Source organism: Salmo salar, chromosome ssa13, assembly GCF_905237065.1.
Source record: "Salmo salar chromosome ssa13, Ssal_v3.1, whole genome shotgun sequence".
Lineage (NCBI taxonomy): Eukaryota > Metazoa > Chordata > Actinopteri > Salmoniformes > Salmonidae > Salmo > Salmo salar.
The window spans coordinates 55,792,441-55,820,397 of NC_059454.1; the positions used below are offsets into that span (position 1 = coordinate 55,792,441).

At 40.4% G+C, this 27,957-nt stretch overlaps 1 protein-coding gene across 3 annotated transcripts; it reads left to right on the plus strand.

The window, feature by feature from the left end:
- Positions 1–27,764, plus strand: LOC106567447 (CREB3 regulatory factor). 3 transcript variants are annotated; one of them, XM_014136714.2, is made up of 9 exons: positions 1–132; positions 7,515–7,704; positions 8,276–8,401; positions 8,674–9,910; positions 12,574–12,768; positions 15,374–15,563; positions 17,016–17,089; positions 21,605–21,724; positions 21,997–27,764. In XM_014136714.2, exons 2-9 carry the CDS (start codon positions 7,696–7,698, stop codon positions 22,113–22,115), a joined length of 2,070 nt encoding a protein of 689 aa, XP_013992189.1. In that variant the 5' UTR covers positions 1–132; positions 7,515–7,695; the 3' UTR covers positions 22,116–27,764. The 3 variants fall into 3 exon arrangements, with proteins under 3 accessions (XP_013992189.1, XP_013992190.1, XP_013992191.1); XM_014136715.2 differs by having other exon boundaries at positions 8–132; positions 8,674–9,895; XM_014136716.2 differs by having other exon boundaries at positions 8–132; positions 8,342–8,401.
- The last annotated feature ends 193 nt before the right edge of the window (positions 27,765–27,957 follow it).

Here is a 27,957-nt window from a genome sequence, read left to right on the forward strand (position 1 = left end):
AGGAAGAAGATAAACAAAACAAATGCAAGAGGAAGGCAGCGTGGACTCCATTGAAATGGCTTTATTATTGCTCAGATAGGATTAAACACGAAGCGAAACACGATACCAAACTTTCACATGGGGTTTCTAACGGTGAGTTGAACGTTTTTCAAACCATTTGAAAACTTTGTGCATCATGTTTTTTCGCTGGATGCTTCTCACCTCTTGGTAAGCTAACGTTAGCTAGTTGTATCTGCTGCTGTGAGAGGGGCGGGACGGAGGCCATACTGTAGTTGGTAGGGAACAAGATTTAGCTTGTTTCGTGCGAAATCCTGGTGAACTAAAACCGCTTAACTATTTGATGTTAGTTTTTTTTTTTTAATCACGAATAGGTACTATATGTGCAGGAACATTGTAGCTCGTTACAAGAGCTTTATTTTACAAAAAAATATTTTTGGGTGTTTACAAGATTAAAAGTGTAAACTTGATTAATCATGACGATGTTGAAGCCAGGTGCTGCCAATCAGGCATTCCCCAATTAATATATGTATTGGTCAACTAAAATCAACACTCATCAAAATCCTCTCAGGGTACACACCCCCTCCCCCTCCCCAACCACAACCAGTATGCCGCTAGAGAGAGATCGAGAACATTCTAGGTAAACTGAGTAGAGAAAAAATACAACAGTTGACAGATTGGCATTTCGGGGATTTGAAGGCGTCAACTAGTCCGGACAGTCGTCAATGCTTAGCGAGCTACTTTTGTTCAGTTACCGATATCTCCGTGTCGTGTTTGTTATATTGACTATATGACAAAGCTAGACATGCCTGTCTTCTGTAAGATTATAATAAGAGGATAACATAGACTTCTGTAAAATTATCCCCTATGCGAATTCTACGTGTCATGGGGTCATTTTGCATGTATTGAATTAGCTATTTAGGCCACACAAACAATCCTTTGAATTGTTTGTTTTCTGTCTCAACCTAGTTATATTGAGATGGCCTGTGTTTTTCACTGAAGTATTTCCTACGATTGACATCAATGTCGACCATTCGCGCATATTTTAAGGCGGGCTATGACTGCGTTTTGACCAATAGGACTGTAGGATTGCGTGGGCGTTGGCCCAAGTAGTACGTTGGTTTGACGTTGTGTTTGTTTGTGTCAGGGTGCGTGTAGAGTTAGTGGGTCAGCCTAAAAAAATATTAATTCAGTTGATTAGTTTTTGTAGTTTTTACGGTTTATTTATCTACTATCTATATATATATACAGCAAAAATAAATAAAATATATATTTTATTTATTTTTGGACATATGTCTCTCTGAAAGTCAGATTTTGCCGAGGTATTCATTATGCTGTGTAGCTAGGTCCTCATAGCCTGTAACGCTAAACAGCAATCGGGGCCTAAATCTAGTTTATAGATGTGAATACTTTTAGCCAATTTCTGCGTATGTGATCGATTTGCCAGCGTTACAAATTTGATGCAGAATTTTTGCCTTAGATCTTTGCTCACCTTTAATATTAGCAGAATAATATGAAACTTGGACAGTGCTAGTTCTATATTTTTTTGTGCACTGCAAAGGGGCACAGGGGAAGACCCTGTGTTTCTAGAATACTCCTATCCTGGCCTTTTTTTAAAGCATATTTCAATATGCCTATATCAAATACACTTTTATTAGTCACATGCACCGAATACAACAGGTATGACCTTACAGTGAAATGGTTACTTACGAGCCCCTAACCAACAATACAGTTAAAAAATATATGTATAAGAAATAAAATAACGATTAATTAAAGAGCAGCAGTAAAATAACAATAGCAAGACTATATACAGGGGGGTACCGGTACAGTGTCAATGTGTGGGGGCACTGGTTAGGTGAGGTAATATGTACATGTAGGTAGTTATTAAAGTGACTATGCATAGATGATGATGACAACACAGAGTACCATAGGTGTAAGAAGGGGGGGGGGCAGCAATGCAAATAGTCTGGGTATATATGATCGGTTCTTCCTGTTGACAAGCAAAGCCACAGAGTACGACCAGGTTTCACGTTGAGGCCACAGAGATAACAGCCTGTCTGCTTTACAGTAAGATTCATCCTGTGACATGTCAGTTCTGAAAATGGCATGGCCATCAAGAACCGAATGTGAGGTATTCTTAACATGGTCTAGGTAGTATAGTACATATTGGTTGTTTTATGTGGTGTCATATTACTGGATACTGGTATGAAAGCAGGCAATGAAACATTGCAGCATGCCTGAGTTGGTTTTGTAGGCAGGTATCAAACTGTGGTATCTATCAGTCCAAAACAGGGTGAAATATGAGAGCGCATTCATATATCACATCACATGCATTTCACTCTAAGGTCTACACCTGTTTTATTCAGGGCATTTGACAAATAAGATTTGATTTGATTTGACGTGCTCTATGATTTGCCCTTTCTGGGAATGGTGTTATGTTTAGTGTTTCCCCTAGATGTCTTTTATCGACATAGGTGGCAAAGTTAGAGTGTGGGGGTTAATGGACGTGGCCAGTGGCGTGGTCTAACACTTACAATTTTAGAGGCCTTTTTCTTGAACAAAATGTTGCTGTTTTTAAAACTAATTTCCTGCAATTAGTGACTCAAACATGATAAAAAAATCAACAGGGGCCCAATACCATAACATTTTGGGAATTTAATATTTTCCCTTACTGTCTAGTTTTTATTTTGGTTGTTATACTGAACAAAAATTTTAACGCAACATGCCAGAATTGATAAGATTTTACTGAGTTACAGTTCGTATAAGGAAATCAGTCAAGTGAAATAAATTAATTAGGCCCAAATGGATAGATTTTAAGATACTTAAAAAAAAGAAGGTAGGTGCGTGGATCAGAACCAGTCAGTATCTGGTGTCACCATATCTCATTGGCGTAGAGTTGATCAGGCTGTTGATTGTGGAATGTTGTCCCATTCCCTTTCAATGGCTGTGCGAAGTTTCTGCATATTGGCGGGAACTGGAACATGCTGTCGATCCAGAGTAGAGGTCGACCGATTATGATTTTTCTACGCCAATACCGATTTATTGGAGGACCAAAAAAAGCCGATGCCGATTTAAAAAAAAAAAAAAAAAAAAAAATATATATATATATATAACATTTTATTTGTAATAATAACAATTATTTTAATGAATACTTTTATTTTAACTTAATAAATAAATAATGAAACATGTTCAATTTGATTTAAATAATGCAAAAACAAAGTGTTGGAGAAGAAAGTAAAAGTGCAATATGTGCCATGTAAAAAAGCAAATGTTTAAGTTTCTTGCTCAGAAAATGAGAACATATGAAAGCTGGTGGTTCCTTTTAACATGACTTCAATATTCCCAGGTAAGAAGTTTTAGGTTGTAGTTATTATTGGAATTATAGGACTATTTCTCTCTATACCATTTGTATTTCATATACCTTTGACTATTGGATGTCCTTACAGGCACTATAGTATTGCCAGTGTAACAGTATAGCTTCCGTCCCTCTCCTCGCCCCTACCTGGGCTCGAACCAGGAACACATCGACAACAGCCACCCTCGATGCATCGTTACCCATCGCTCCGCAAAAGCCGCGGCCCTTGCAGAGCAAGGGGAAGAACTACTTCAAGGTCTCAGAGCGAGTGACGTCACCGATTGAAACGCTATTAGCGCGCACCCCGCTAACTAGCTAGCCATTTCACATCAGTTACACCAGCCTAATCTCGGGAGTTGATAGGCTTGAAGTCATAAACAGCTCAATGATTGAAGCACAGCGAAGAGCTGCTGGCAAACACACGAAAGTGCTGTTTAAATGAATGCTTAAGAGCCGGCTGCTGCCTACCACCGCTCAGTCAGACTGCTCTATCAAATATCAAATCATAGACTTAATTATAACAAAATAACACAGAAATACGAGCCTTCGGTCATTAATATGGGCAAATCCGGAAACTATATTTTCGAAAACAAAACGTTTATTCTTTCAGTGAAATATGGAACCTTTATGTATTTTACCTAACGGGTGGCATCCCAAAGTATAAATATTGCTGTTACATTGCACAACCTTCAATGTTATGTCATAATTATGTACAATTCTGGCAAATTAATTACGGTCTTTGTTAGGAATAAATGGTCTTCACACAGTTCGCAACGAGCCAGGCAGTCCAAACTGCTGCATATACCCTGACTCTGCTTGCACAGAACGCAAGAGAAGTGACACAATTTCCCTAGTTAAAAGAAATTCATGTTAGCAGGCAATATTAACTAAATATGCAGGTTTAAAAATATATACTTGTGTATTGATTTTAGAGAAAGGCATTGATGTTTATGGCTAGGTACACATTGGTGCAACGACAGTGCTTTTTTCACGAATGCGCTTGTTAAATCATCACCCTTTTGGCAAAGTAGGCTGTGATTCGTTGAGAAATTAACAGGCACCGCATCGATTATATGCAACGCAGGACAAGCTAGATAAACTAGTAATAACATCAACCATGTGTTGTTAACTAGTGATTATGTTTGATTGTTTTTTATAAGATAAGTTTAATGCTAGCTAGCAACTTACCTTGGCTTCTTGCTGCACTCGTGTAACAGGTAGTCAGCCTGCCACGCAGTCTCCTCGTGGAGTGCAATGTAATCGGCCACAATCGATGTCCAAAAATGCAGATTACCGGTTCTTATGAAAACGTGAAATCGGCCCTAATTAATCGGCCATTCCGATTAATCGGTTGACCTCTAATCCAGAGCGTCCCACACATGCTCAATGGGTGACATGTCTAGTGAGTATGCAGGACATGGAAGAACTGGGACATTTTCAGCTTCCAGGATTTGTGTACAGGCATTATAATGCTGTAACATGAGGTGATGACGGCAGATGAATGTCATGACAATGGGCCTCAGGATCTCATCAAGATATCTCTGTGCATTCCAATTTCCATTGATAAAATGCAATTGCGTTTGTTTTCCGTAGGTTATGCCTTCCCACACCTTAACCCCACCACCACCATGGGGCACTCTTTTCACAACGTTGACATCAGCAAACCGCTTACCCACACGACACTATACACATGGTCTGCGGTTGTGAGGCCGGTTGGACGTACTGCCAAATTCTCTAAAATGATATTGGAGACGGCTTATCGTAGAGAAATGAACATTAAATTCTCTGGCAACAGCTCTGGTGGACGTTCTTGCAGTCAGCATGCCAAACGCTCACTCCCTCAACTTGAGACATCTGTGGTATTGTGTTGTGACACAACTTCACATTTTAGAGTGGCATTTAATTGTCCTCAGCACAGGGTGTACCTATGTAATGATCATGCTGTTTAATCATCTTCTTGATGTGCCACACCAGTCAGGTGGATGGATTATCTTGGCAAAGGAGAAAGATTCACAAACAGGGATGTAAACAAATGTGTACACAGCATTTTTGAGAAAAGCTTTTTGTGCATATGGAACATTTCAGGGATCTTTTATTTCAGCTCGTGAAACATGGGACCAACGCTTTACAAGTTCCGTTATATTTTTGTTCAGTTTAGTTCTCAAATATGATCTTATTTAAAAATCGATTTTCTACATACTTTTTGTCGTTATAGTCATTTAAATTTTATTCTGAAAACATTTTACAATCTCAATGTTCTTTTTTGCCTGTTGCTGCAAAATTAATATAGGGAAAACGCTGATGTTGATATTTGTGTGCCTGTGAGTGAGATCCTTCCACCTTGTAGTTGGTTTCAGGAGTGTGGCTGTCTCTTTTATCCCACACAATCAGATTGTAAAGGTGGGCTCATGTTTCCTAAGGCCTTGAAGGGCTTAATGCCTTTCCAATTGTGTTGAGAGACCTTTTGAAGCCAGCCAATGCAGAGTGAAGTTGTGTTCATCAGGATCAGCTGGTGACATCCATTGTGACCCATATCAGTTTAGTGCCCATAGTAAACTGACTTAACCTGTCCGCCTGTGTGCTTAGCATAATGAAGAAGCCATTGTGCTTTAGTCTCTGGTGATATCTAGTTTCTAAATGTTAGTTCATGCACCCAAAAGGCTAAAACATGTAGCCTACCCTAATCTGAATAGAATACACTGCTGTCAATACAGGGTGTGTGGCACATAGTTTGTCTGAATTCTGCTATTATTTCTGCCCTTTCGCCTTCCTTTCAGTTCCTTATTCGGCCGTCAACAGAAACCGATCATCAGAAATCTGACTAGGAAGTGAGTGGTCAATCATAAACATAAGAGAGAGACCTACTCTGTAGCGTGGATTTTAGAAATGGTTGCAGAAGGCAATACATCATGCAGTGTGTTTAACTTCCAGGGGGGTGCCTGTGTAGAGAGGACAAAGATATTTAAAATGGCAGTTCAAGTGCAGTAGCCAGGCAGGCAGTTTTGCATGGCATCAGCCGATTGCAGCAAGGGCTTCCCCACAGTGCCTCCCAAAACACAATAGTCGTCATTTGAGTTGCTCTAACAGGTGGGTGGATTTTTGCAGGACCAGGACTGCACTCATACGGATGGCTCAAAAGTTTTCCTTTGCGTGGCATATCACGACTCTGTTAACTCCTAAAGTGTGCTAGCTGGCTTGGGGAGGGGGGAGAGTTTAAAAAACATTTGTATTATTTTGCGGGCTGAGATGTATGCAAAAGCAGACTGAGGTGATACGCACACCAGGAGGAAATGACGTCATCCGCTAGGCTTGGGCGATATACCGTTTATACCGGGGTATTTTGGGGGTTGGGGCACCTGCGTGCTTAATTATAACTATAAGAAATCTTATGATGTATGTCAAATAAATGATATCCAGCTCAGGGCTTCAGCTATGCATTTGGTTTGCTAACTTGCTAGATGTCAAGATCAAGCTTCTTGGTTACAGCAGAGACATTCAATCTTCTCCTGGATATGTTGGCAAAACATTTTGTTGCTTAATTTGAATCAAAACATTTTTTAAGGAGCTGGATTGTTTTGCTTGGTGTTGCAGCTGGCCAGCACAGTGCCCGCTCTCCCCAGCATATTTCTTATGATTTGTTATGCAAACGGCACCCAGTTTCTCTGCTCCCTCTGTTTGTGACTCTTAGTAGGCAGTGGGGAAAGGTAGCTAGCTAGAATCATTTAAAAATAGCCTAGACACAGTGTTGGTTCAACGCTCATTCTGTTTCGCATCAAACTCATTTTCAGGTTCGAAAGGCTGCAACTTCACTCGGCTTCGACAAGGTCTCTTTTTTTTACATGGACAAGCATGGAAGGGCCCCCAGTTTGCACTGAGCGTCACCAACGCTGTCCTGAGTTAAGCTCGCTCACACTAGAGTTGATAGAAGTAGGCTGTGTTCTGATTTAAATGAACAGCCGGTCTTGACAGGCACTTTTAGAAGCAGTGTTTGACGATCTGCACAGAATCTCAGCTTGTAGGTGAAGTTACATTATTGCGTATAAGATTGTAGGAGTGCCATATGCTGTCAAGTGTACCTAGTGTGAAGTAGTGAAATGCAAACATATGTCATATCTTACCAATTTAACCCTTCCATTCCCCCTGTGTTCTCATCTCGCTCCAGACACCAGGGATCAGAAGAGAAGGCGGCGAGACTTACATGAGTCACTGAGTTTTCCACAATAAAGAAGACTTTGTTGCTTAACCCATCTATTTTTCTACTGGTGGTTGATATCATCCAAAGACGACTGGGACACGAGGTGGAAGAATAATTCACCATAAGGAACAGAGATCGGTGCTCGGCGATGCCTCAGGTAATGGAAGGGAGGGTTCTTTAGAAGTGGTCCAACTTTAGTCACTGGTCTCGCCATTATCTTACAATTGACCATCTTTAAGCACAAATAACCTCTTCAGCAAAACAACTAGGTTGCTGGACAGTTGATTACCATTATCCATAACGATGTATCACAAATGTTCACACATTGTTTTCCTGAGTCTGTAGCTTAAAACTGACAGACCTCCGCCTAGTTGCCCTGCAATTACACCGTGGATGATATATGGCGAGTTCCCACGTTGGTCATGGGAACGTTCATGGGAACATTCCCACATTCATCCTGGCTTACACAACACCATAAATGTTGTATGTTCATTGTTAATCTCCATGCTTAACTAAATGTTTCAAGTGGTACTATTTACATGCCCACTGATTCTTGAAGAATATACATTTATAAATGCCTCATGAACTGTCATACCCCATCAGTACCTAAAATATAAGCTTGTGTTACTCCGTCGTTTGTAAAGCCTAAAAACAGATTGCCTCTTTAAACTATGACTAATCATCTCTGTTCACCGTTTCAAAAGTTTGGAATGTTTATTTCTCCTTAGCCCAGCATCAGTGGAATGGATCTTCCCTTTGGGGATTTCTTTCAAAATTATACTTTTGCTGACCAGGCACTAACCAGCACGGACCTGTTGGCGAGTAACACAGACCCAGACTTCATGTACGAACTGGTAAGTGTTCTCCGTGCAAAGCGGCCTCCGGGCACGATCACAGTTTACAGAGCTCACAGAGAATCAGGATAGACAGGTGGCCTAGTAGAGAACACAACCCGCTATGGCAATACAATTATAAAGATGTAACATCTCTTTATTTACGCATACAATATTGTTGAGTGGAATATGGTTGCGTACTTAGCCTTATCACACATCTGTCAAAGGATAAGACAATAACATACATTTAATGTCGTTTTTTAAAAATCTCTATACTTCCCTTTCCTCCCCAGGATAGAGATATGACCAATCGCCAAAGCCCTAAAGGTGATCACTTCACAGTGGGGGACTGCAAGGAGATGGAGTGTGGGGAGTACCTCTTGGAGCTGGTGGACAGTGACCCGGACTACAGCTCTAACTTTGAGCAGTGGGACACGTACTGGGAGGACATGACCAAGTACACCCGCTTTACCAGCTGTGACATCTGGGGCACCAAGGAGGCAGGCCTGGATGACTTCTCCAGCCCCTACCAGGACGAGGAGGTGATTGGCCAGACCCCCACCCTGGCCCAGCTCAACAGCGAGGACTCGCAACCACCTGTGTGTGACACGCTTTACCACCCTGATCTGCTGATGGGGGGCCAGAAGCAGCACACCTCCCTCCCCCCACTCTCCCTGGGCAAGAAGATGGCCGCCCGTCCTGGCCCCTCGTTCTCCGCCTCCTGCTCCAACCTGGTCAGGGACCCCCTGGGCGACTTTGCAGAGGGTTCCCTGAGCGCCACTTGGCCTGTCCCCTCCAGCACAGAGACTATGTCCAAGGCCCAGGGTCCCAGCAAGATGGCTGCTCTGGGCCACCACTGCAACGATTATGTGCGCAAGGCCACGGTTCGCGTCAGCATGCCTCGCCGGCCCCTAGTTGACATGCCCCTGGCCTCCCATCAGATTGAGTCTGAAGACCGCTCCCCGTACCCCAGCAAGCCCCCTGAGGTGGCCACCACGTCTGGCTGTGCTGCCCCTGTGGCTGCTCCTGCTACTGCAGCCTCTGCCAGCATCCTGGCCTATGAGAAGAGAGAAGAGCTGCCTTGCCGGGAGATGCCCCCCGCCTCAGTGGGCACATCTGGAGCTGTGCCCCCCATCCTCCACTATCCTGTGGCTGGGGCCAAGGCCAGCGAGACTCTGCTGACTGCCAGTGGGAGTGCCCTGGGACCTGACCCGGTCTCTGACAAGAAGAAGGAAGAGGAGCACAACTACTCCCTGTTCCTAACCCGAGCCAGGCTGGCTGGGAAAACCCTCACTGAGATGGAGGAGGAAGAAGAAGAAGAGGTGGGGGAGATGGAGATGGAGGATGAAGAAGATGCTGAGGGGGTGGAGCTGGATGAAGATCATGATGAGGGTTTCGGCAGCGAGCATGAGCTCTCTGAGAACGATGATGATGATGAGGATGATGATGATGAGGAGGATGATGATTATGAGGGGGATAAAGATGACGACATGAGTGACACCTTCTCCGAGCCAGGTAGCCATGTATCAGGTAGTCATTTCAATGTCCATGCACCTTGAATTATAGTAACCATTTTTGGTTTTTCATGTGAAGTAAAGTTAGTCGCTGAAGGTTCCCACTTCAGAACGGCGGGTATATTATTGTCAGCTCCCTGTAAAGAAAACGTCACCTATATTTCTAGATGGGGAATCTCTTTGTAGCTGAAGGCCTGGAAAATGTAATTAAAGTAACATTTGTGATAGGTTCACTTGTTCCCTGTTGGAAATCCTTGATCTGGCCCATTGTGTTAGTGAGTCATTCTGTATTGTAAAGCAGGGGATTTCAACCTTTTCGTGTCCAGGGACCCCCCCCCCCCCCTCCCAGGCAGACTGGCGACCCAGGGACCCCATTGTACGTTAGCAAACGTTTATTTTTTTTTTTCACGTCTTGTGAATGATAATGGCAAGGAGAAGTAATGAACATTTTTAAATGAATAGATTTGGTAGATAGTTTTTCATTATTTTGACCTCCCCAGATTATAATTGGAAGAGGAAGTGTAAACTCTAACAGCCTTTTAGCTACAAGGGTGACTCAAAACACATTTTCGGTATGAGCTGCTATTTAGCTGGTTAAACAAATGTTAGCCATGTGTTGGCAAAAATGTCCAAGTCAAGGAAGCTTGCCATCAGTCTATTCGCGGGTGCTTTTTCAAAACCTTTTAGATACTGTAGTGAGAGTAATTTGCTACAATGAGTGTCATTTGCTCTACTGTAGATATGTATATATATTTTTTTATATTCTGTTGATATCAATATTCCTAACATATTTTCGCAAACCCCCAGCAGTACCTCGGACCCCTGGTTGAATACCCCTGTTGTAAAGGGATCTGGAGAATGGGGTCATGTTTTGGGTGTCTTTGTGAGCCTTGCCGTTCTCTATGGGCCTGATTCAGACTTAAGAAATGTATGCCTTTCCTACGCACTTCTCAGTAGTTGGTATTCCGATTTTTGAATACTTATGCAGGTGCGTAACGGGCTTTGCATGCATGCTTCCCTTGCGAGTGCTGAATACCATTTCATTCAACCGCTGAGAACCTTCCCACTTGCTGGCAAACAGGTTTTCTCGTCGATTTATCTGAAGCATTCCCTTTAAATTTGGTGTACCTTTTTTTAATTAGACTTTTCTCAACAGACTCCCCAGAATATATGGAGAGAACGGTTCAGAATATGAGGGATCAATGAAAGAAAGCCATGTAAATACACTCAAATTTCTCTCCTTTTCAGCACCAATTTGGCAGATAAAAATACTCTGATCTTGTAATATTATTTAGGGTTAGGAAAGTGTTTGTGAATAATTAAAACACAGGTTTGGAGAGCCTTTACACACAAAATATATTTGTGAATCAAAAATAGCGGTTTGATTCACCCTGAAAGTTGCCATATTCAATTGTTCAATCCATGAAATATTGTAAGGCAAAAAAAGTGTACAATAGGGGTTGAACAGTAGTCTATATAGTAGTCTATAAATCCTCACTAATCATGGAACTGCGATGACAACGGTCCAGTCTTCGTCAACTGTGTGCCAGGCTCCAGGTTTAAACTGCTCTGTATGGTCTGCCTTCCATAATGATTCAAATAGGCTACATGTCCCAAATTATTGCACAACTTGTAATACGTTAGCCTAATATGATCCACTTTTTCTAGCGATCCTCAGGAACAACAACACAAACGTGACAGAGGAAATAAAGGTAAACTATGTAATGGAATGACGCTAAATGTAAGGAAACTAACAATGAAGTGACAGTTATAAATATATGTGGGTATAACTGACGGTGGCTACCGATAGTGGCTGATATTTAACACGATACAAATGATGATAAATATAGTGAAAAGTCCGGGCATATAATAAAACATTCTAGAAATCAACCCGGTACGTTTGCCGCTATACTGTCATTTGCGCATGGCTACAGAAGCCTATAGCTTGGGTCTCCACATTTCATCCCTGCAAATTATAAAGCCAGCATTTCATAAACTTCACTGTGGAAAAGTTAATATGTTGATATGCTTCAGTTTTCTGCCATTAGTGCCATAGGGTAAATTAGATCTAAAACAATTGTAATTTACTGTATATTTACAATCCCCTTATCCAAATGGCTTACTCATTTACCTAGCTCTTACCAAAAGTGAATGGTGTTATTTATATCAGAGGGAGAAAAAAAAGGTTGTTCCACTTGGAACTGACAAGTTCATAATTTCATTGCGCGTAAAGGTGGTGGGATTATGTAGGAATTAAGTCAAAGTCAGAATAGGAATTAAGTCTGTCAGAATACGGCATATTTGTAGACACACCTTTAATTTCTTTGATCTCCACCCCAAAACGTATAGCGGGTGAATATCATGCTATTCTTCTGCTTAAGTTCAGGATCAGAATACGCATAGAAAGAAAAGTGCATGCTTAACTTGAGTCGGAATCCCCCCTATGCGATTGGGACAGTATGATCATCAGGCTCAATGGTTTATTTATACTGTTATAAGTGTGTGTGGGGGGGGGTCTCTGATCAACTGAACCTCTATGCACTATTCTCATCCTCACTCTTCATCTCTTCTCCTCACCCTTATCTCCCTCTAATGTTTTCTTTCTGATCTTTCTTTCTTGTGTTGTTCCCTCGCCTCTCTCTCCCTCATCCCTGTCCCTGGCCTGTCTGTTGTGATAAGGATGTGACAATGACACGGTGGGGGACGTGAAGGGGCTGACAGCAGGGATCTCCAGGAAGAGGGGCAAACGCCGCTACTTCTGGGAGTACAGCGAGCAGCTCACCCCCTCCAAGCAGGAGCGCATGCTCAAGCCCTCTGAGTGGGACAGACAGACCCTGCCCAGCAACCTCTACCAGAGGAACGGCCCACACCACGGTGAGACACCCACTTTATCTCTCTCATAAACACACACACTCATACTGGTCAGTGGTAACATGTGCACTGAAAAAAAATATAAATGCAACATGCACCAATTTCAAAGATTTGACAAAGTTACAGTTCATATAAGGAAAGAGGTGTGAATCAGAAAACCAGTCGATATCTGGTGTGACCAGATGCAGCGCGACACTCCTCTTTTGCGTAGAGTTGATCAGGCTGTTGATTGTGGAATGTTGTTCCACTCCTCTTCAATGGCTGTGCGAAGTTGCTGGATATTGTCCGGAACTGGAACACACTGACGTACACGTCAAACCAGAGCATCCCAAACATGCTAAATGGGTGACATGTCTGGTGAGTATGCAGGCCACGGAAGAACTGTGACATTTTCAGCTTCTAGGAATTGTGTACAGATCCTTGCGACATGGGGCCATGCATTATCATGCTGAAACATGAGGTGATGAATGGCACGACAATGGACCTCAGGATTTCGTCATGGTATCTTTGTGCATTAAAATTGCCATTGATAAAATTGTGTTTGTTTTCCGTTGCTAGAAATCATTAACGGTATATTTTAAAATGAGTGTCTAACTTTTGGGATAACTGGTCAATTAAGGTAAAAGGTAGTCACTTTTGGCCATAGCATGGGTTGGTAACTTCCATAGCAATATATTGAATTATAATCACCAAAAATTACTTAACTGCCAATCGTATCCACTTATTGTTGAAGTTTTTTTTATCCAAAAGGTTCAAGTCATTAATTTGTAAACTTGGAAAAGTAGGAACAACCTCATAATATAACAAAGTGGTCTTAATAAGTCCATGTAAAGGAAGTGGAATTGCTTTGCAAACCTTCATATATTCTCTGAGTAATATTAACCTGAAATTTACCAATGAACTCCTCAAATGGCAGAAACTCCCCAGTGTTGTCTAACAAATCACATACAAAATGAAAACCCTTGTCAAACCAAAGGCCTTTTGAAAATTGATTTCCTATTAATTTTAATAACTATTATTCCAAATCAATGTTTTTCCAGAAAAGTTAAATTTGCTGGTGACACTTACAGTACCGGTCAAAGGTTTGGACACACCCACTCATTCAAGGGCTTTTTCTTTATTTTTACTATTTTCTACATTGTAGAATAATAGTGAAGACTTCAAAACTATGAAATAACACATGGAATCATGGCACCATCACACCACCCTCTCCATGTTTCACGGTGGGAACCACACATGCGGAGAGCATCCGTTCACCCACTCTGCACCTCAAAAAAACACAGCGGATCCCTTTTTAAATTTGTTAAGAAATACGGCTAGTAAATCTGACTAAAATAAGTAAGAGGGGATATTGGACAACTCTGTATAATTCCTCTAGCAATAGAGAAAACGAGGGGATGTTCCATTACTCATGTTCCATTACTCCCGAACCCAAAAGTAGAGTTCTAAATACAAAGTTGTGCTCTAAAGTGTCAAAAGTCTTAAAAAATCTAAAAACAATATAAAGCCATCATCTTCTATGAACTCACTGTAATCTAATATATCTAAAACTCATCGTATATGGTTATGAATACTCCTTCCTTTAATGGCTGATTGAGTTTCACTGATTTTTATATCATCGAGGCCTTTTTTCAGCCTATTGGCATGAAGCGCACACTTCTCCAGGTGAGCCATCGAAGGTGAGCATTTGCCAACTGAAGTTGGTTACGATGCTGAACTGCAGTCCGGTCAAGACTCTGGTGAGGACGACGAGCATGCTGATGTGCTTTCCTGAGACGGTTTCTGACAGTTTGTACAGAAGTTTCATCAGCTGTCCGGGTGGCTGGTCTCAGACCATCCCGCAGATGAAGAAGCCGGATGTGGAGGTCCTGGGCTGGCACGGTTACAAGTGGTCTGCGGTTGTGAGGCCAGTTGGACGTACTGCCAAATTCTCTAAAATGATGTTGGAGGCGGCCTATGGCAGAGAAATTAACATTAAATTCTCTGGCAACAGCACTGGTGAACATTCCTTCAGTCAGCATGCCAATTTCACACTCCCTCAGAACTTGAGATGTCTGTGGCATTGTGTTGTGTGACAACTGCACATTTTTAGGGGCTTTTTATTGTCCACAGCGCAAGGTGCACCTGTGTAATAATCGTGCTGTTTAATCAGCTTCTTGATATGCTACACCTGTCAGGTACATGGATAATCTAGGCAAAGGAGAAATGCTCACAGAGATGTAAAAGAATGTGTGCACAAAATTTTAAAACGTTTTTTTTTATGCGTATGAAACATTTTCAGGGAACTTTTATTTCAGCTCATGAAACATCGCACCAACACTTTACATGTTGCGCTTATATTTTGGTTCAGTATAGAAGCACACACCATATACTACCTGTTGAAGTATGAATTCTTACATTTACAGTTGTACCTGATCAAAGCCACATGCTTCATAGTTAATTAATTGATCACAGGTTATACATTTAACATGGCTGTTCGATTATTCATAATGTACATTCATGGGTTTTGGATGAATCCATTTTGGATACAAATGCATCTGACTGTCCCTGCTGACAAAGGGGAAATGTCTCAGTGGTTAACCGGCTCGGTGATTGGCTGTGTGAACAGGGAAGTACAATCTGAAGAAGTCTCGACGGACGGACGTGGAGGACTTAACCCCTAACCCTCGGAAGCTGCTGCAGATCGGTAATGAGTTGCGTAAGCTCAACAAGGTGATCAGTGACCTGACCCCGGTCAGCGAGCTGCCCATCACAGCCCGCCCTCGCTCCCGCAAGGAGAAGAACAAACTGGCCTCCAGGTACTGGATTCTCACCTTTCAACCTCCATATGTTCAACACTCAGTAGTTACAGCGGGGTCTGAAATTATTGACACCCTTGATGAAGATGAGCAAAAATGTCTGTCTGTCTAAAACATTCAACTACCGAGCTATATTGTATGTACATTTTGGGGGGGGAAATTATATTATTTTATACTAATACAATTGCTTAGACAAAGACAATTAGTTTAATAGGTACGCTATTTTTTTTCTTTCTCAAAGGTAGGTATAAAAATTGACACCTGTTTTCAATACCTCACCTCGTGAGCATAATGTTTTATGAGTTGGAGAACACATGGGAGGAATCTTAGACCATTGCTCCATACAGAATCTTTCCAGATCCTTTGTTTGCGCTTATGGACTGCCCTCCTCAATTCAAACCACATGTTTTCAATGGGGTTCTAGTCCGGAGACTGAGATGGCCATTGCAAAATGTTGATTTTTGTGGCCTATTAACAATTTCTTTGTGGATTTTGATTGTGCTTGGAGTTGTCTTGCTGGAAGAACCGATTGCGGCCTCCTGGCAGAGGCAAGCAGGTTTTTGGCTAAAATATCCTGGTACATGGTAAAGTTTCAGCCAGGAGTCTGAAACTTTGCCACAAGTGGATCTTCCAGCAAGACCATAACCCCAAACGCACATCAAGAAATGGTTAATTGGCCATAACATCAACATTTTGCAATAGGGCTCCAACAGGGGCTTCCTGAGGTGGATTCTCAATCCTTGAAAACCAGTGGTGATATCAAATATTAGCGATAGCGATATTACTGTGCAACCTATATGTTCTATTTTCTAACGAGATTGCAAATCAATTCGTATGTTGTAGTGCTCATCGGTTATGAATATTTCAACCTCTGTGTTGAGAAATTGTGTTTCTGTCAGTTTCCATTTCAAAGAGTCTGTATTGTCCAATCTCTGAGCAGATGGAAGTCACGTGATCTGTTAGCGAACATATGTTGTGCCATCAAGGATCTGGAAAGATTCTGTATGGAGGAATGGTCTAAGATCCCTGCCAATGTGTTTTCCAACTCATAAAACATATATTTAAAAGGCTCAGTGCCGTTATTCTCGTGAGGTGTAGATATTGAAAGTTATTGAATTAAAGGGTGTCTAACTTTGAGAAAGTAAATTATCACTTGTTAAAAAATACATGTTTTTTCTGAGCAATTGTATTAGTATAAAATCATTTCCCAATTGTTTTAACATACAATATCTGTATTTGAATATTTTTTTTATGTACAGTCATTTTTGCTCATCTCTATCAAGGGTATCAATAATTTCAGACTCCACTATATATGTTCAATGCTCACTCTCAAGAACCGTCCCTTTCTGCTTTGTTAACTTTGATCCACAACCACTAACTACCACCACGACCACTAACTACCACCACTAATGCTACTACGCCTTTAAACCACTTGTTTGTCTTTCTTTTCAGGGCCTGTCGGCTGAAGAAGAAGGCTCAGTATGAGGCCAATAAAGTCAAGCTGTGGGGTCTGGGCACAGAATATGGTATGTTTTAGGGTGTTCGTCCATAAAATTATTATTTAATTCAATGTTTATGAAAATGCAATTCAGTAAAGAATTGCATCAGAAAATGATAGTCCAAACCCTATGTCTCTACTATATATATATATATATATATATATATATATATATATATATTTCAAAACTTAGACTATATACTCAGAGAATTTAACGCGATTAGAGTGAATAGAATGTAATTGCGGACAAAAAGTGGTTGCTGCTCAATAGAACTCGGTCACTGCTTTTGGGAAGAACAGCGCTAACTTAGCTTGTCAGTTGACATTCGATCTAGTGGCTGCAGATTCGTGTGTGATAACATGGGCTTTTTCTAATTGAAATGCAAAACTAAATTAAGCTGATAGATAGTGAGGGTGTTTGGAAAGTTCTCAGACCCATTGACCTTTTCCACACGTTACAGGATTATTTTGAAATGCATTAAATTGTTTTTTTTCTCTCATCAATCTACACGATACCCCATAATCACAAAAGAGAAAAAAAACAGGTTTTTAGAAATGTTAGCAAATTTTATAATAAAAAGAAACTGAAGTATCACATTTTCATAAGTATTCAGACTGTTTACTCAGTACTTTGTTGAAGCGTCTTTTGCAGTGATTACAGCCTAGAGTCGTCTTTGGTATGACGCTACAAGCGTAGCACACTTGTATTTGCGGAGTTTCCCCCATTCTCTGCAGATCCTCTCAAGCTCTGTCTGGTTGTATGGGGAGCGTTGCTGCATAGCTATTTTCAGGTCTCTCCAGAGACCTGAAAATAGGGTCGGGTTCAAGTCCGGGCTCTGGCTGGGCTGCTCCAGGACATTCAGAGACTTGTCCCGAAGCCATTCCTGCATTGTCTTGGCTGTGTGCTTAGGGTCATTGTCCTGTTGGAAGGTGAACCTTCGCCCCAGTCTGAGGTCCTGAGCACTCTGGAGCAGAATTTAATCAAGGAGCTCTCGATCCTGACTATTCTCCCAGTTCTTGGCGCCCACAGCATGATGCTGCCACCACCATGCTTTGCCGTAGGGATGGTGCCAGGTTTCCTCCAGACGTGACGCTTGGTATTCAGGCCAAAGAGTTCAATCTTTTATCAGACCAGAGAGTCTTGTTTCTCATGGTCTGAGTGTCCTTGAAAACCTTTTGGCAAACTCCAAACAGGCTGTCCTGTGCCTTTTTACTGAGGAGTGGCTTCCATCTGGACCACTCTACCATAAAGGCCTGATTGGTGGAGTGCTGCAGAGATGGTTGTCCTTCTGGAAGGTTCTCCCATCTCCACAGAGCAACTCTGGAGCTCTGACAGAGCTCCAATCTGGTTATTGGTCACCTTCCTGACCAAGGCCCTTCTCCCCTGATAGCTCAGTTTGGCCAGGCGGCCAGCTCTAGGAAGAGTCTTGATGGTTCCAAACTTCTTCCATTTAAGAATGATGGAAGCCACTGTGTTCTTGGGGACCTTCAATGCTGCAGAAATTCGACCTCGTGCTTGGTTTTTGCTCTGACATGCACTGTCAACTGTGGGACCTTAATATAGACAGGTGTTGTGTGCCTTTCCAAATCATGTCCAATCAAGTTGTAGAAACATCTCAATAATGATTCATGGAAACAGGATGTACCTGAGCTCAATTTCGAGTCTCATAGCAACGGGTCTGATTACTTATAAATAAGTTAATTCTGTTTTATTTGGAATAAAATGGCCAAAATGTCTAAACCTGTTTTACATTTTTCGTTATGGGGTATTGTGTGTGGATTTGAGGATTCCATTTTTTTTTTTTATTACATCCATTTTAGGATTAGGCTGTAACGTAGCAATGTGTAAAAAGGGAAGGGGTCGGAATATTTTCAGACTGCTGTGTGTGTGTGTGTGTGTGTGTGTGTGTGTGTGTGTGTGACAGTACCTGTCAAGTTTGGACGAGCTATTAATAACTATTATTCCTTATCAATGTTTTTCCAGAAAAGTTAAATTTGCTGGTGAAACTTACAGTACCAGTCAAATTTTGGACACACCTACTCATTCACGGGTTTAAAAAAAAAAAAATACTATTTTCTACATTTGTATAATAATAGTGAAGACATCAAAACTATGAAGTAACACATGGAATCATGTAGTAACCAAAAAAGTGTTAAACAAATCAAAATATATTTTAGATTCTTCAAAGTAGCCACTCTTTTCCTTGATGACAGCTTTGCATACTCTTGGCATTCTCACAACCAGCTCCACCTGGAATGCTTTTCCAACAGTCTTGAAGGAGTTCCCACATATGCTAAGCACTTGTTAGCTGCTTTTCCTTCACTCAGCTGTCCAACTCCTCCCAAACCATCTCAATTGGGTTGAGGTCGGGTGATTGTGGATGCCAGGTCATCTGATGTAGCACTCCATCACTCTCCTTCTTGGTCAAATAGCCCTTACACAGCCTGGAGGTGTGTTGGGTCATTGTCCTGTTGAAAAACAAATGATAGTCTCACTAAGCACAAACCAGATGGGATGGCGTATCGCTGAAGAATGCTGTGATAGCCATGCTGGTTAACTGTGCCTTTTTTAATTCTAAATAAATCACAGACAGTGTCACCAGCAAAGCACCATCACACCACCTCAATGCTTCACAGTGGTAACCACACATGCGGAGATCATCCATTCATCCAATCTGCTTCTCAAAAAGACTCAGCGGTTGGAACCAAACATCTCAAATTTGGACTCATCAGACCAAAGGACTGATTTCCACCGGTCTAAATTCCATTGCTCGTGTTTCTTGGCCCAAGCAAGTCTCTTATGCTTATTGGTGTCTTTTAGTAGTGGTTTCTTTGCAGCAATTTGACCATGAAGGCCTGATTTCACGCAGTCTCCTCTGAACAGTTGATGTTGAAATGTCTGTTACTTGAACTCTTGGGCTGTAATTTGAGGTCTATTTAGGCTGCAATTTATGAGGCTGGTAACTCTCTAATGAACTTATCCTCTACAGCAGAGGTAACTCTGGGTCTTCCTTTCCTGTGGCGGTCCTCATGAGAGCCAGTTTCATCATAGCGCTTGATGGTTTCTTTGCGACTGTACTTGAAGAACCTTTCAAAGTTCTTGACATTTTTCAGATTGACTGACCTTCATGTCTTAAAGTAATGGAGGACGGTCATTTCTCTTTGCTTATTTGAGCTGTTCTTGCCATAATATGGACTTCGCCCTATTTGGTAAAAGACCATCTTCTGTATACCACCCCTACCTTTTCACAACACAACAGATTGGCTCAAACGCATTAAGAAGGAAAGATATTCCACAACTTAACTTTTAACAAGGCACACCTTTTAATTGACATGCATTCCAGGTGACCATCTAATGTAGCTGGTTGAGAGAATGCCAAGAGTGTGCAAAGCTTTCATCAAGGCAAAGGGTATCTTCTTTGAAGAATGTCAAATCTAAAATATATTTTGATTTGTTTAACACTTTTTTTATTTTTATTTTTTATTTTTTTTGGTAACTACGTGATTTCATATGTGTTATTTCATAGTTTTTATGTCTTCACTATTATTCTACAATGTAGAATAAATAAAATAAAAACCCTTGATTGAGTAGGTGTCCAAACTTTTGACTGGTACTATATATCTACAAATAAACAAAGCTAACAGACTGAATTTCAATATCTACCCTCCGCGAAAAAATCTGATCCAGATTTTCAAAGCAAACTTTTTGTCACATGCGCCAAATACAACATGTGTAGACTTTACTGTGAAATGCTTACTTACAAGCCCTTAACCAACAGTGCAGTTCAAGAAGAAGAAATGATTTACCAAGTAGACTAAAATAAAAAGTAACACAATAAGAATAACATTAATGAGGCTATATACAGGGGGCACCGGTACAGAGTCAGTGTGCGGGGGTACAGGGTAGTTGAGGTTCATTGTGAATTTCTGACTCTTTCCCTTTTTTTAATTGCCATAAAAACGACCCCTCTCAACATTGATTGACCAGAGTTAGAGGAATAGAAATCCACGGATCTTGAGATGAAATTACTAGAGTATCAAGCTGATTTTGATTGGTACAAAGCGCGGAAACGCATGCTAATTTTACCACCTCCCAACGCCGAAATATGTAGGAGATAAAACCAAGAGCTGCACCGTCTAAATCAGCAATGGTCACAATAAACAAACTTTCTTATTTAATCAACACTGTTAACTACAAGCCTATTAAGGTTGTAATATTGTAGGGAAATATCTAATGATTCATTGTGTGACTCATAATGACATGGGCTAGAGGAAATTAGGTTTAGACATTAATTTCGTAGCACCCTCTTGAATTTACCCGCTTTTCACTAAATTCTAGAGCAGTGAGTGAACGCCTTATAGGTTTACCAGTTATGTTGAATAATACACTTTTCTCATTGTCAATTTCCCTCTTCAGTTTTGTACATTGTGTGATTGGTAGGCTGGAATATGTCCTTGAGGTTTAGGGAAGGAAGGCTTTTTGCCAACCCCTCTCTTTTAAAATGAAACATGTAATTGCTGTTATTTATTTTTATTTTTTCAGATCGGCTTCTGTTTGTCATCAACGCCATAAAGGAAGAGATGGTGATCAGAGTGCAGGATATCTGTGACAAGGGAACAAGCATGACTGAAACGTTGGATAAACTCATCGAAGAAACCCTTGGTAAGATGAGGATGATTTGTATTTCGTAAGTAGCAACAGAAATATAGTGTGCAGTAGATTGTCTTCAGTAAATGGCTATGAAATGAGGTACAGACAGTCTCTCTTGTCCTTAGCTAACCTGAGCTTATTGAGTATATTTTGGAGAGTCAGCATTTGATCAAGTTTGCAGAGAGTTTTGAGCCCAAACACAGTTTTGAGTTCAAACACAGTTTTAACAATGCCTGTTAAAAGCAGCTAAATAACCAGCACACGATAAACGTTTCTTTCTGCAGTGAAGTCCCCAGTTGCCGGGGAGACTTCTGACTTTGTGAACCAGATCCTGGAGAACACTGGCAAGGGGGATCCCACCGGAGGTCTGGTCGGGCTGCGCGTACCCACATCTAGAGTGTAGACAGGCCCTGTAGAGAGGCCTGGTGATGGCACACTCCAAGCCATCCGCACCATTCTTGTCCCACACTGTAACGGCACACCCTCTGCATGCCCATTCCATCCAGAAACGCATTCCCAATGCTGAGTGGGAAGACATACATATACCATAGCTTCAAATGTATGTATTCACACAATGCGCATGTACAGAAATGAAACTAGTAGCTATCTCTGCACTTAGTAGTCTGTTACTTGCCATTTGTGCAAGTGGCTAGTGACCTTCACGAGCCACAGCGTTGCGAATTCAAAGCCAATATATGAAACGATACCTCCTGAAATGTTTTATGTTGAGAAGTGAAGCAAAACAGAATGATCATCAGTTCTTGCTGTAGCCATTTCCTGTAGCGTTCAAACGACCCGTTTCATGTCTGCGTACCAGAGTGGGAACGCCAACACAGGATGCAGTTCTATTTAGAGTGAGCCGACAGGAGATATTCAATATAAATAGTCTCCTGTCAATCCCATGTCCTTTAATCAACTGCCTTGTTATTATGTCACCTTACTGAGCTGTGTTCCCAGTGAAGAACAGCCACTGTGTATTCCATAGTGTATACTGTTAGGAACACCTAATACCTATTGATGCCAGTTGTCTGCTTTCCCATTCTTGTACCACGGTATTTACATAGGAGGAGAAAATGTAACCCTATACATGTCAACCTGCAAACCACATCATAAGGCAACAAAAACACAGAAGCACCTGAAATACTACTAATATTAAGAAAATAAATAGTATATTTTGACGGAATGATTAAAAAAAAAAGTTAATGTTTGGGGGTTACACATTTAGGACATGAATGCAGTGAGGAAGGTTGGTTTGCGATTTAGCCTGATCGTTCTGTTCCAATGTCCTGTGTTTTTGCAGTTGAGAAGATATTTCAAATGGACTTGAGCAGAAGGCCACTATATTCATGGCTAAGATCCTAAGTCGTCTGACTATAAGCTAGATGATGTGATTACAACAATCAATTTTCTCTTTCTATATACACTTTGTTTGAAGTGTCTTCAAATGAAAATGCCATTGGCTTCTTGCGAAGTAGGGATGAGAGCGCTAAAAGTTCAAAATTCCTTAGTTTGGGGTGTTCATATTTGTATTTGATAAGAGTACTATTCATTGTGCCTTGTATTTAAAGTGAGATGATTACAAAAACTCCCAGAGGTTGAAGGATAGTGGACCATTTTACAATGAGGAAGAGCAGAACATGGTGCAGGGAACGTCAAGGTGTGGGTTTGTAATGTATTTCTGCTCTTTAAAAATATTCTGAATGTACATATGAACTTGGAACATGTAGATATATGCCACAGAGTCTGTGCATTGTATTATAAGATGGCTCTGACAAACATTTACTTTGGTTATCGGTACTTGGACTTTGGGAATGGGAGGGTTTAAAAAAAAAAAAATATTCGTATAGAATTTCAAAATATTGCACACTATATTTACCTTTTTTTTTTGGTTTTTTTTTTTGTACCAAAGACACATGCAACAAAAACGGTGACTAGATAAAGTAAGGTTTTGCACAGCTTACCTGACACCGTATTGAATGTAGGAAATGTGGTAGGGTCAGGGAGTTTCATTGAACTGTGCAATTCGCTTGGGTCCAATTATGTCCTGAAAGAAGCATTCATTCACATTTTTCTAAAAGGCTCTTGCTCTGTCAGTTGGCTTCTCAAGTAGATTACTTGGAAACATTGATAGATTCCTGAAGTTACTACTCCCACCTCTTTTTATTGTGCTTTGGCACAAAGTAGAAAAGGGATGGAGCGCAATTTGGATGTTTTTTTGTTTTTTTTTGCCTGTCAAAACAGTCAATCACAAATAACCAAAAGGTATATAACTTGTATCATTTATGTAGGTGAGATGGATACACATACATCATTGACATTACGTGATTTATGTTGCGTATTTATAGTACTTTCCATTCATGCATACAGTACATGTATATCTATCTATTATGAATTGCCACTTTTTTTCAAATTGATAGGTTTAATAAGCATGACACATTTCTAAGGTCTATCCTCACATTCAGAGAAACTTTGGAGAGGGGGGGACAAAGAAAGAAAAAATATTTTTGTAATATTTGCCTTGACCTTTTTCTGTTGATGTGCAGGTATTTCATTTGAGAGAGATGTACATTTCTGGAGTGTGACTCTGCATAAGATAAGGAAGGGTTCCTCTGTTTTTTGTGAAGACGGTATAGTTTTTTAGGCGTTCTGAAAGTAAGTGGTTGAATATCATGGATATTGTTATGGTTTCTTTGTGCCCTCAGCCTTGGTTTTTTGACACAAAGCTGCTCCGTTGCACTGTCATGGGGAAGATTGGTAGAAAATGTATGGATGAGGATTCTCAATTGAGTACTTGCAATTGTAGTCTTAACCTGTTACAATCTCAGCCCAGACGAAATGAGACGAGCAGCTTTTAGAGAGAGAATGCTTTTAGCTCAAGCATCTCTCTTTGCTGCTGCAACTTGTCGATCTTCTCAATTTGAAAGACTAGGTTTTCTAATTCCAAGAGAATATGGTGACTTAAGGTTGGATTTAATCAAACTGGCACAGCTGCAAACCCTCCCTGTGGAACAGTACCATTGTCCCTATGCTGAAAAAAAGGCATGTTTAATTGAAAATGTTTTATTTTATCCAGTGAGCATCTTATTTTAGTTACATTATCTGAACATGCCTTTCGTTTGCTGTAGAGGGACAATGTTATTGTTCTGCAAAGCAGGTCTCCCACACTGCACGCCATAGACTGATTAACTCATGATTTGAATTAAAAAGGGAGAAAATATACTTTCTCTGAAACTAGAATGATACTTTATGTTTATAATAAAATATCTTATTCTACTTTGTTAGTGTAGTCAAGATTCTCTATATACCATCCATGGTTTGTTTTTTTGTAGTGTTTCATTTTGTAAATAGATTAAGCTGAAATGTATCTTCTAAATATTATATTTGTATATTATATATTACGTCTATGGAAAAAGAAAGCACTTTGTTAAAAGAAAAAGTGGAAAATACAAACATAAAGTAAATATTTTTTTCCTTCCATTTGCTGCTAAACCGACCTTGTTTGAATGCTGCAGTGAGTGCTTGACTTCTGTAACCTGATCAGGACAGTGTGTTGGGGAGGTCTTAAGAGGGCAATTAACATTTTGGTTATAAGGCCCTATGTTTTGAATGACTCTGAGTCTAACGTCATGAATTAATTTGCCTTCAGTAGAGATTTCCTATGGAAAAACAAATTCTGCTTTGGGTTTTTCTTCAGGTTGATGTACAGTGTAGACTCATTTCTTCTGGGCATTTGCCAGAGTTATATTGTTATAATTTTTTTAGTAATTTGTACTTGTAACTTAATGGGGAGGGGGAGACTGAGGTACTCACAAAGGCCCATGTCCTTTTGTGAGTGCCTCAGAAGGAAAACTATCAATGTACTGTATGGCAAGTAATTTGTGGTGGAAATGTAATCCGGATACTTTTTGCCTTTTCAAACACCCATCCATTCACGTAAGATGGCCAATAGTTGGTTCAATTGCACAGCAGTGTTGCTGTGGAAACCGATCTCAGCCAACATTGTACAGTCTACAACCAAGATCTTCAACCTGGTGATATGCTCAAATTAATGATGGCCTCTCCATTGGGATCATTGATGGCAAGTGAGGTTGAGTTAGGGGAATTGATGTTATGTAAGATGCTAGTAAAACCTCTATCTAGAAAGAGTGCTGTGAGTAGCTGATTCCAGCATCAGAGGTGTTTCCACGCAGGTTTTCACATTTAACATGATGGGCGCAAGCTGTGCAACTTTACATTCTAGCCAGGAGACTCTGTGGCATTTTAACATTCAAGGAAGTGGTTGTCATTCAAAGCCAGTAAATATTCCTTCTGCTCTATTGACATCAAACATATATAAACAGATATTAAGCTAATAGATAGTGTAATTATGTGCTACTCTCGTCTGATAATTGAATCCATTATGGTCTTTTCTGCAGCGAATCAGGGTAACTACCATTCTTCTATCAGAAATATATGTAACGAAATATTAAATCAAAGGAAAATATATTTATGTAATCAAATTGTTGCGATTTATTTCTGCAGTTCAATAATATTGTGTGCGTTAATGGAGAATCGATGTAAAACAAAATGGTGCGATGGATAAGAATAGTCAACGGCCAATGGACTTGTAAGTAGAAATATTTTTCCTAGATTTGCTTTTCTTTATACTCTTAACATGTTTAAACATACAAAAATGTATTTTTCAAAAGGGAAATAATTTTGCTTTATAGTTTTGATCCAACCTGGGTTTTACCATGCTGCTGGTCATCTATGGTTGGTAATTCCTAAATGTTTAATGTCTGAAATATTATCGTTTATGATACATTACATAGACCTTTTTTATTTTCTAACAAGTGGTCACATTTGAGTCAACCTTATGCTATAGTCTTAGACCTTCTGCTAAGTCTATAGATGTCTAATGGCAGCGTTACCCAACAGTTAGATCACAATGTGAATGTGACCATACTCGATTTGTTCCAAATGGCTACAGTAGACTAGAGAGGAGGCGGCAAGCGTGTCTTGTCCACTTTTTTCTTCAGTTCCTGATATGATTTTGGCTTGCTTTTGTATGTAGTGGTTTGTAGTGTGTGATGACAATGTTTATAAATGGTGCACTATGCAGGTCTTACTTGTGTCAGTAAGACAGTGTTTCTTTAGTTTTCTGCTGTTTCGTGTCTGAGCAGACCATTTTATTTGATGTTCTACAAAGACATTTACTCTGTCTCCATAACCCGATGGAGTTGTTCCTAGTGGTGAAAGGCAGGTGGGGATTGGAGGTATTTCCTCTGAAATGGAGGAGCCGTGCGTGTGTAACGGAGAAAGGCCTGTCTTGTCCAACACTGCTAAATTGACATGTGCTTCTTTCCATCTTATCTAACCAGTGGAATGCTTTTGTGTTTTTTGTTTTAAACTGTCATTTTAAAGGACCCTGTAAAATGCATTCTGCCATTACATATACCTTTTCCCCTACACCCACAGTGTCTATAGAAATTCAACACTTTTATAGCAAATTGTCATGGGCTGTATTTTAACTTTTCTTCAATGCTTAAGTATTGCAGAAGCATTTCGAAAAGCCTCGTTTCATGTCATAACTTGCTCAACTTCCCCTATTGCTTGTAGAAATCCTCATACTCCAAGGTTCTATGCTTTATTTGTAGTATAACCATTTTCATGTAATATATTGTTTGATAAATACATGCAGCGAATATTTCATAGGGAATGAACATCGTGCATGAAAATCTCACTCATCTAATGTATTTGTTTATTGGTAAAACATTTACTAGCAATGGGTGCGTCTTCACCCTGAGTCCAAGGATTTTGTAAGTCTCGGACTATATTCAAGATATTTCAACATAAAAGAATGAGCGCAAAGAGATTTTGTTTTGGATGTTGATCAATATATTCAGACCAAACTATTTTCCATTGCTTACCCACTGTTATGACAACAAATAGTACAAACAGAAGCATACCCACATTGCACTTGGTTTTACAAAATGTCAAACATTATTTTTAATACAATGCCTGCTAAACCAGGTGCCTTACAAAAAAATAAATAATCCAAACTTGATCTACACCCTTCAAAGTCTTGGAAGTTTTGTATGGATACAAGATTTACTATCTTTCTGCCCACGATGCTAAGAATTCTGACATTTACTCTGTCTGGTGTTTTAACAGTGTAGAGTGGTGATCTCATGTACTTATGAAAATTGTTGCTGCTTTGCCTCAGACAGTTTTCTTATAAGTTGAATGTAGTCTTCCTGCGAAGG

Bases quoted from the DNA above. Each gene is read 5' to 3' on its own strand.
- LOC106567447 (XM_014136714.2), top strand. The intron at 8,402-8,673 runs GTAAGTGTTCTC...TTTCCTCCCCAG, and splicing joins CAGACTTCATGTACGAACTG to GATAGAGATATGACCAATCG. The intron at 12,769-15,373 runs GTGAGACACCCA...CTGTGTGAACAG, and splicing joins GAGGAACGGCCCACACCACG to GGAAGTACAATCTGAAGAAG.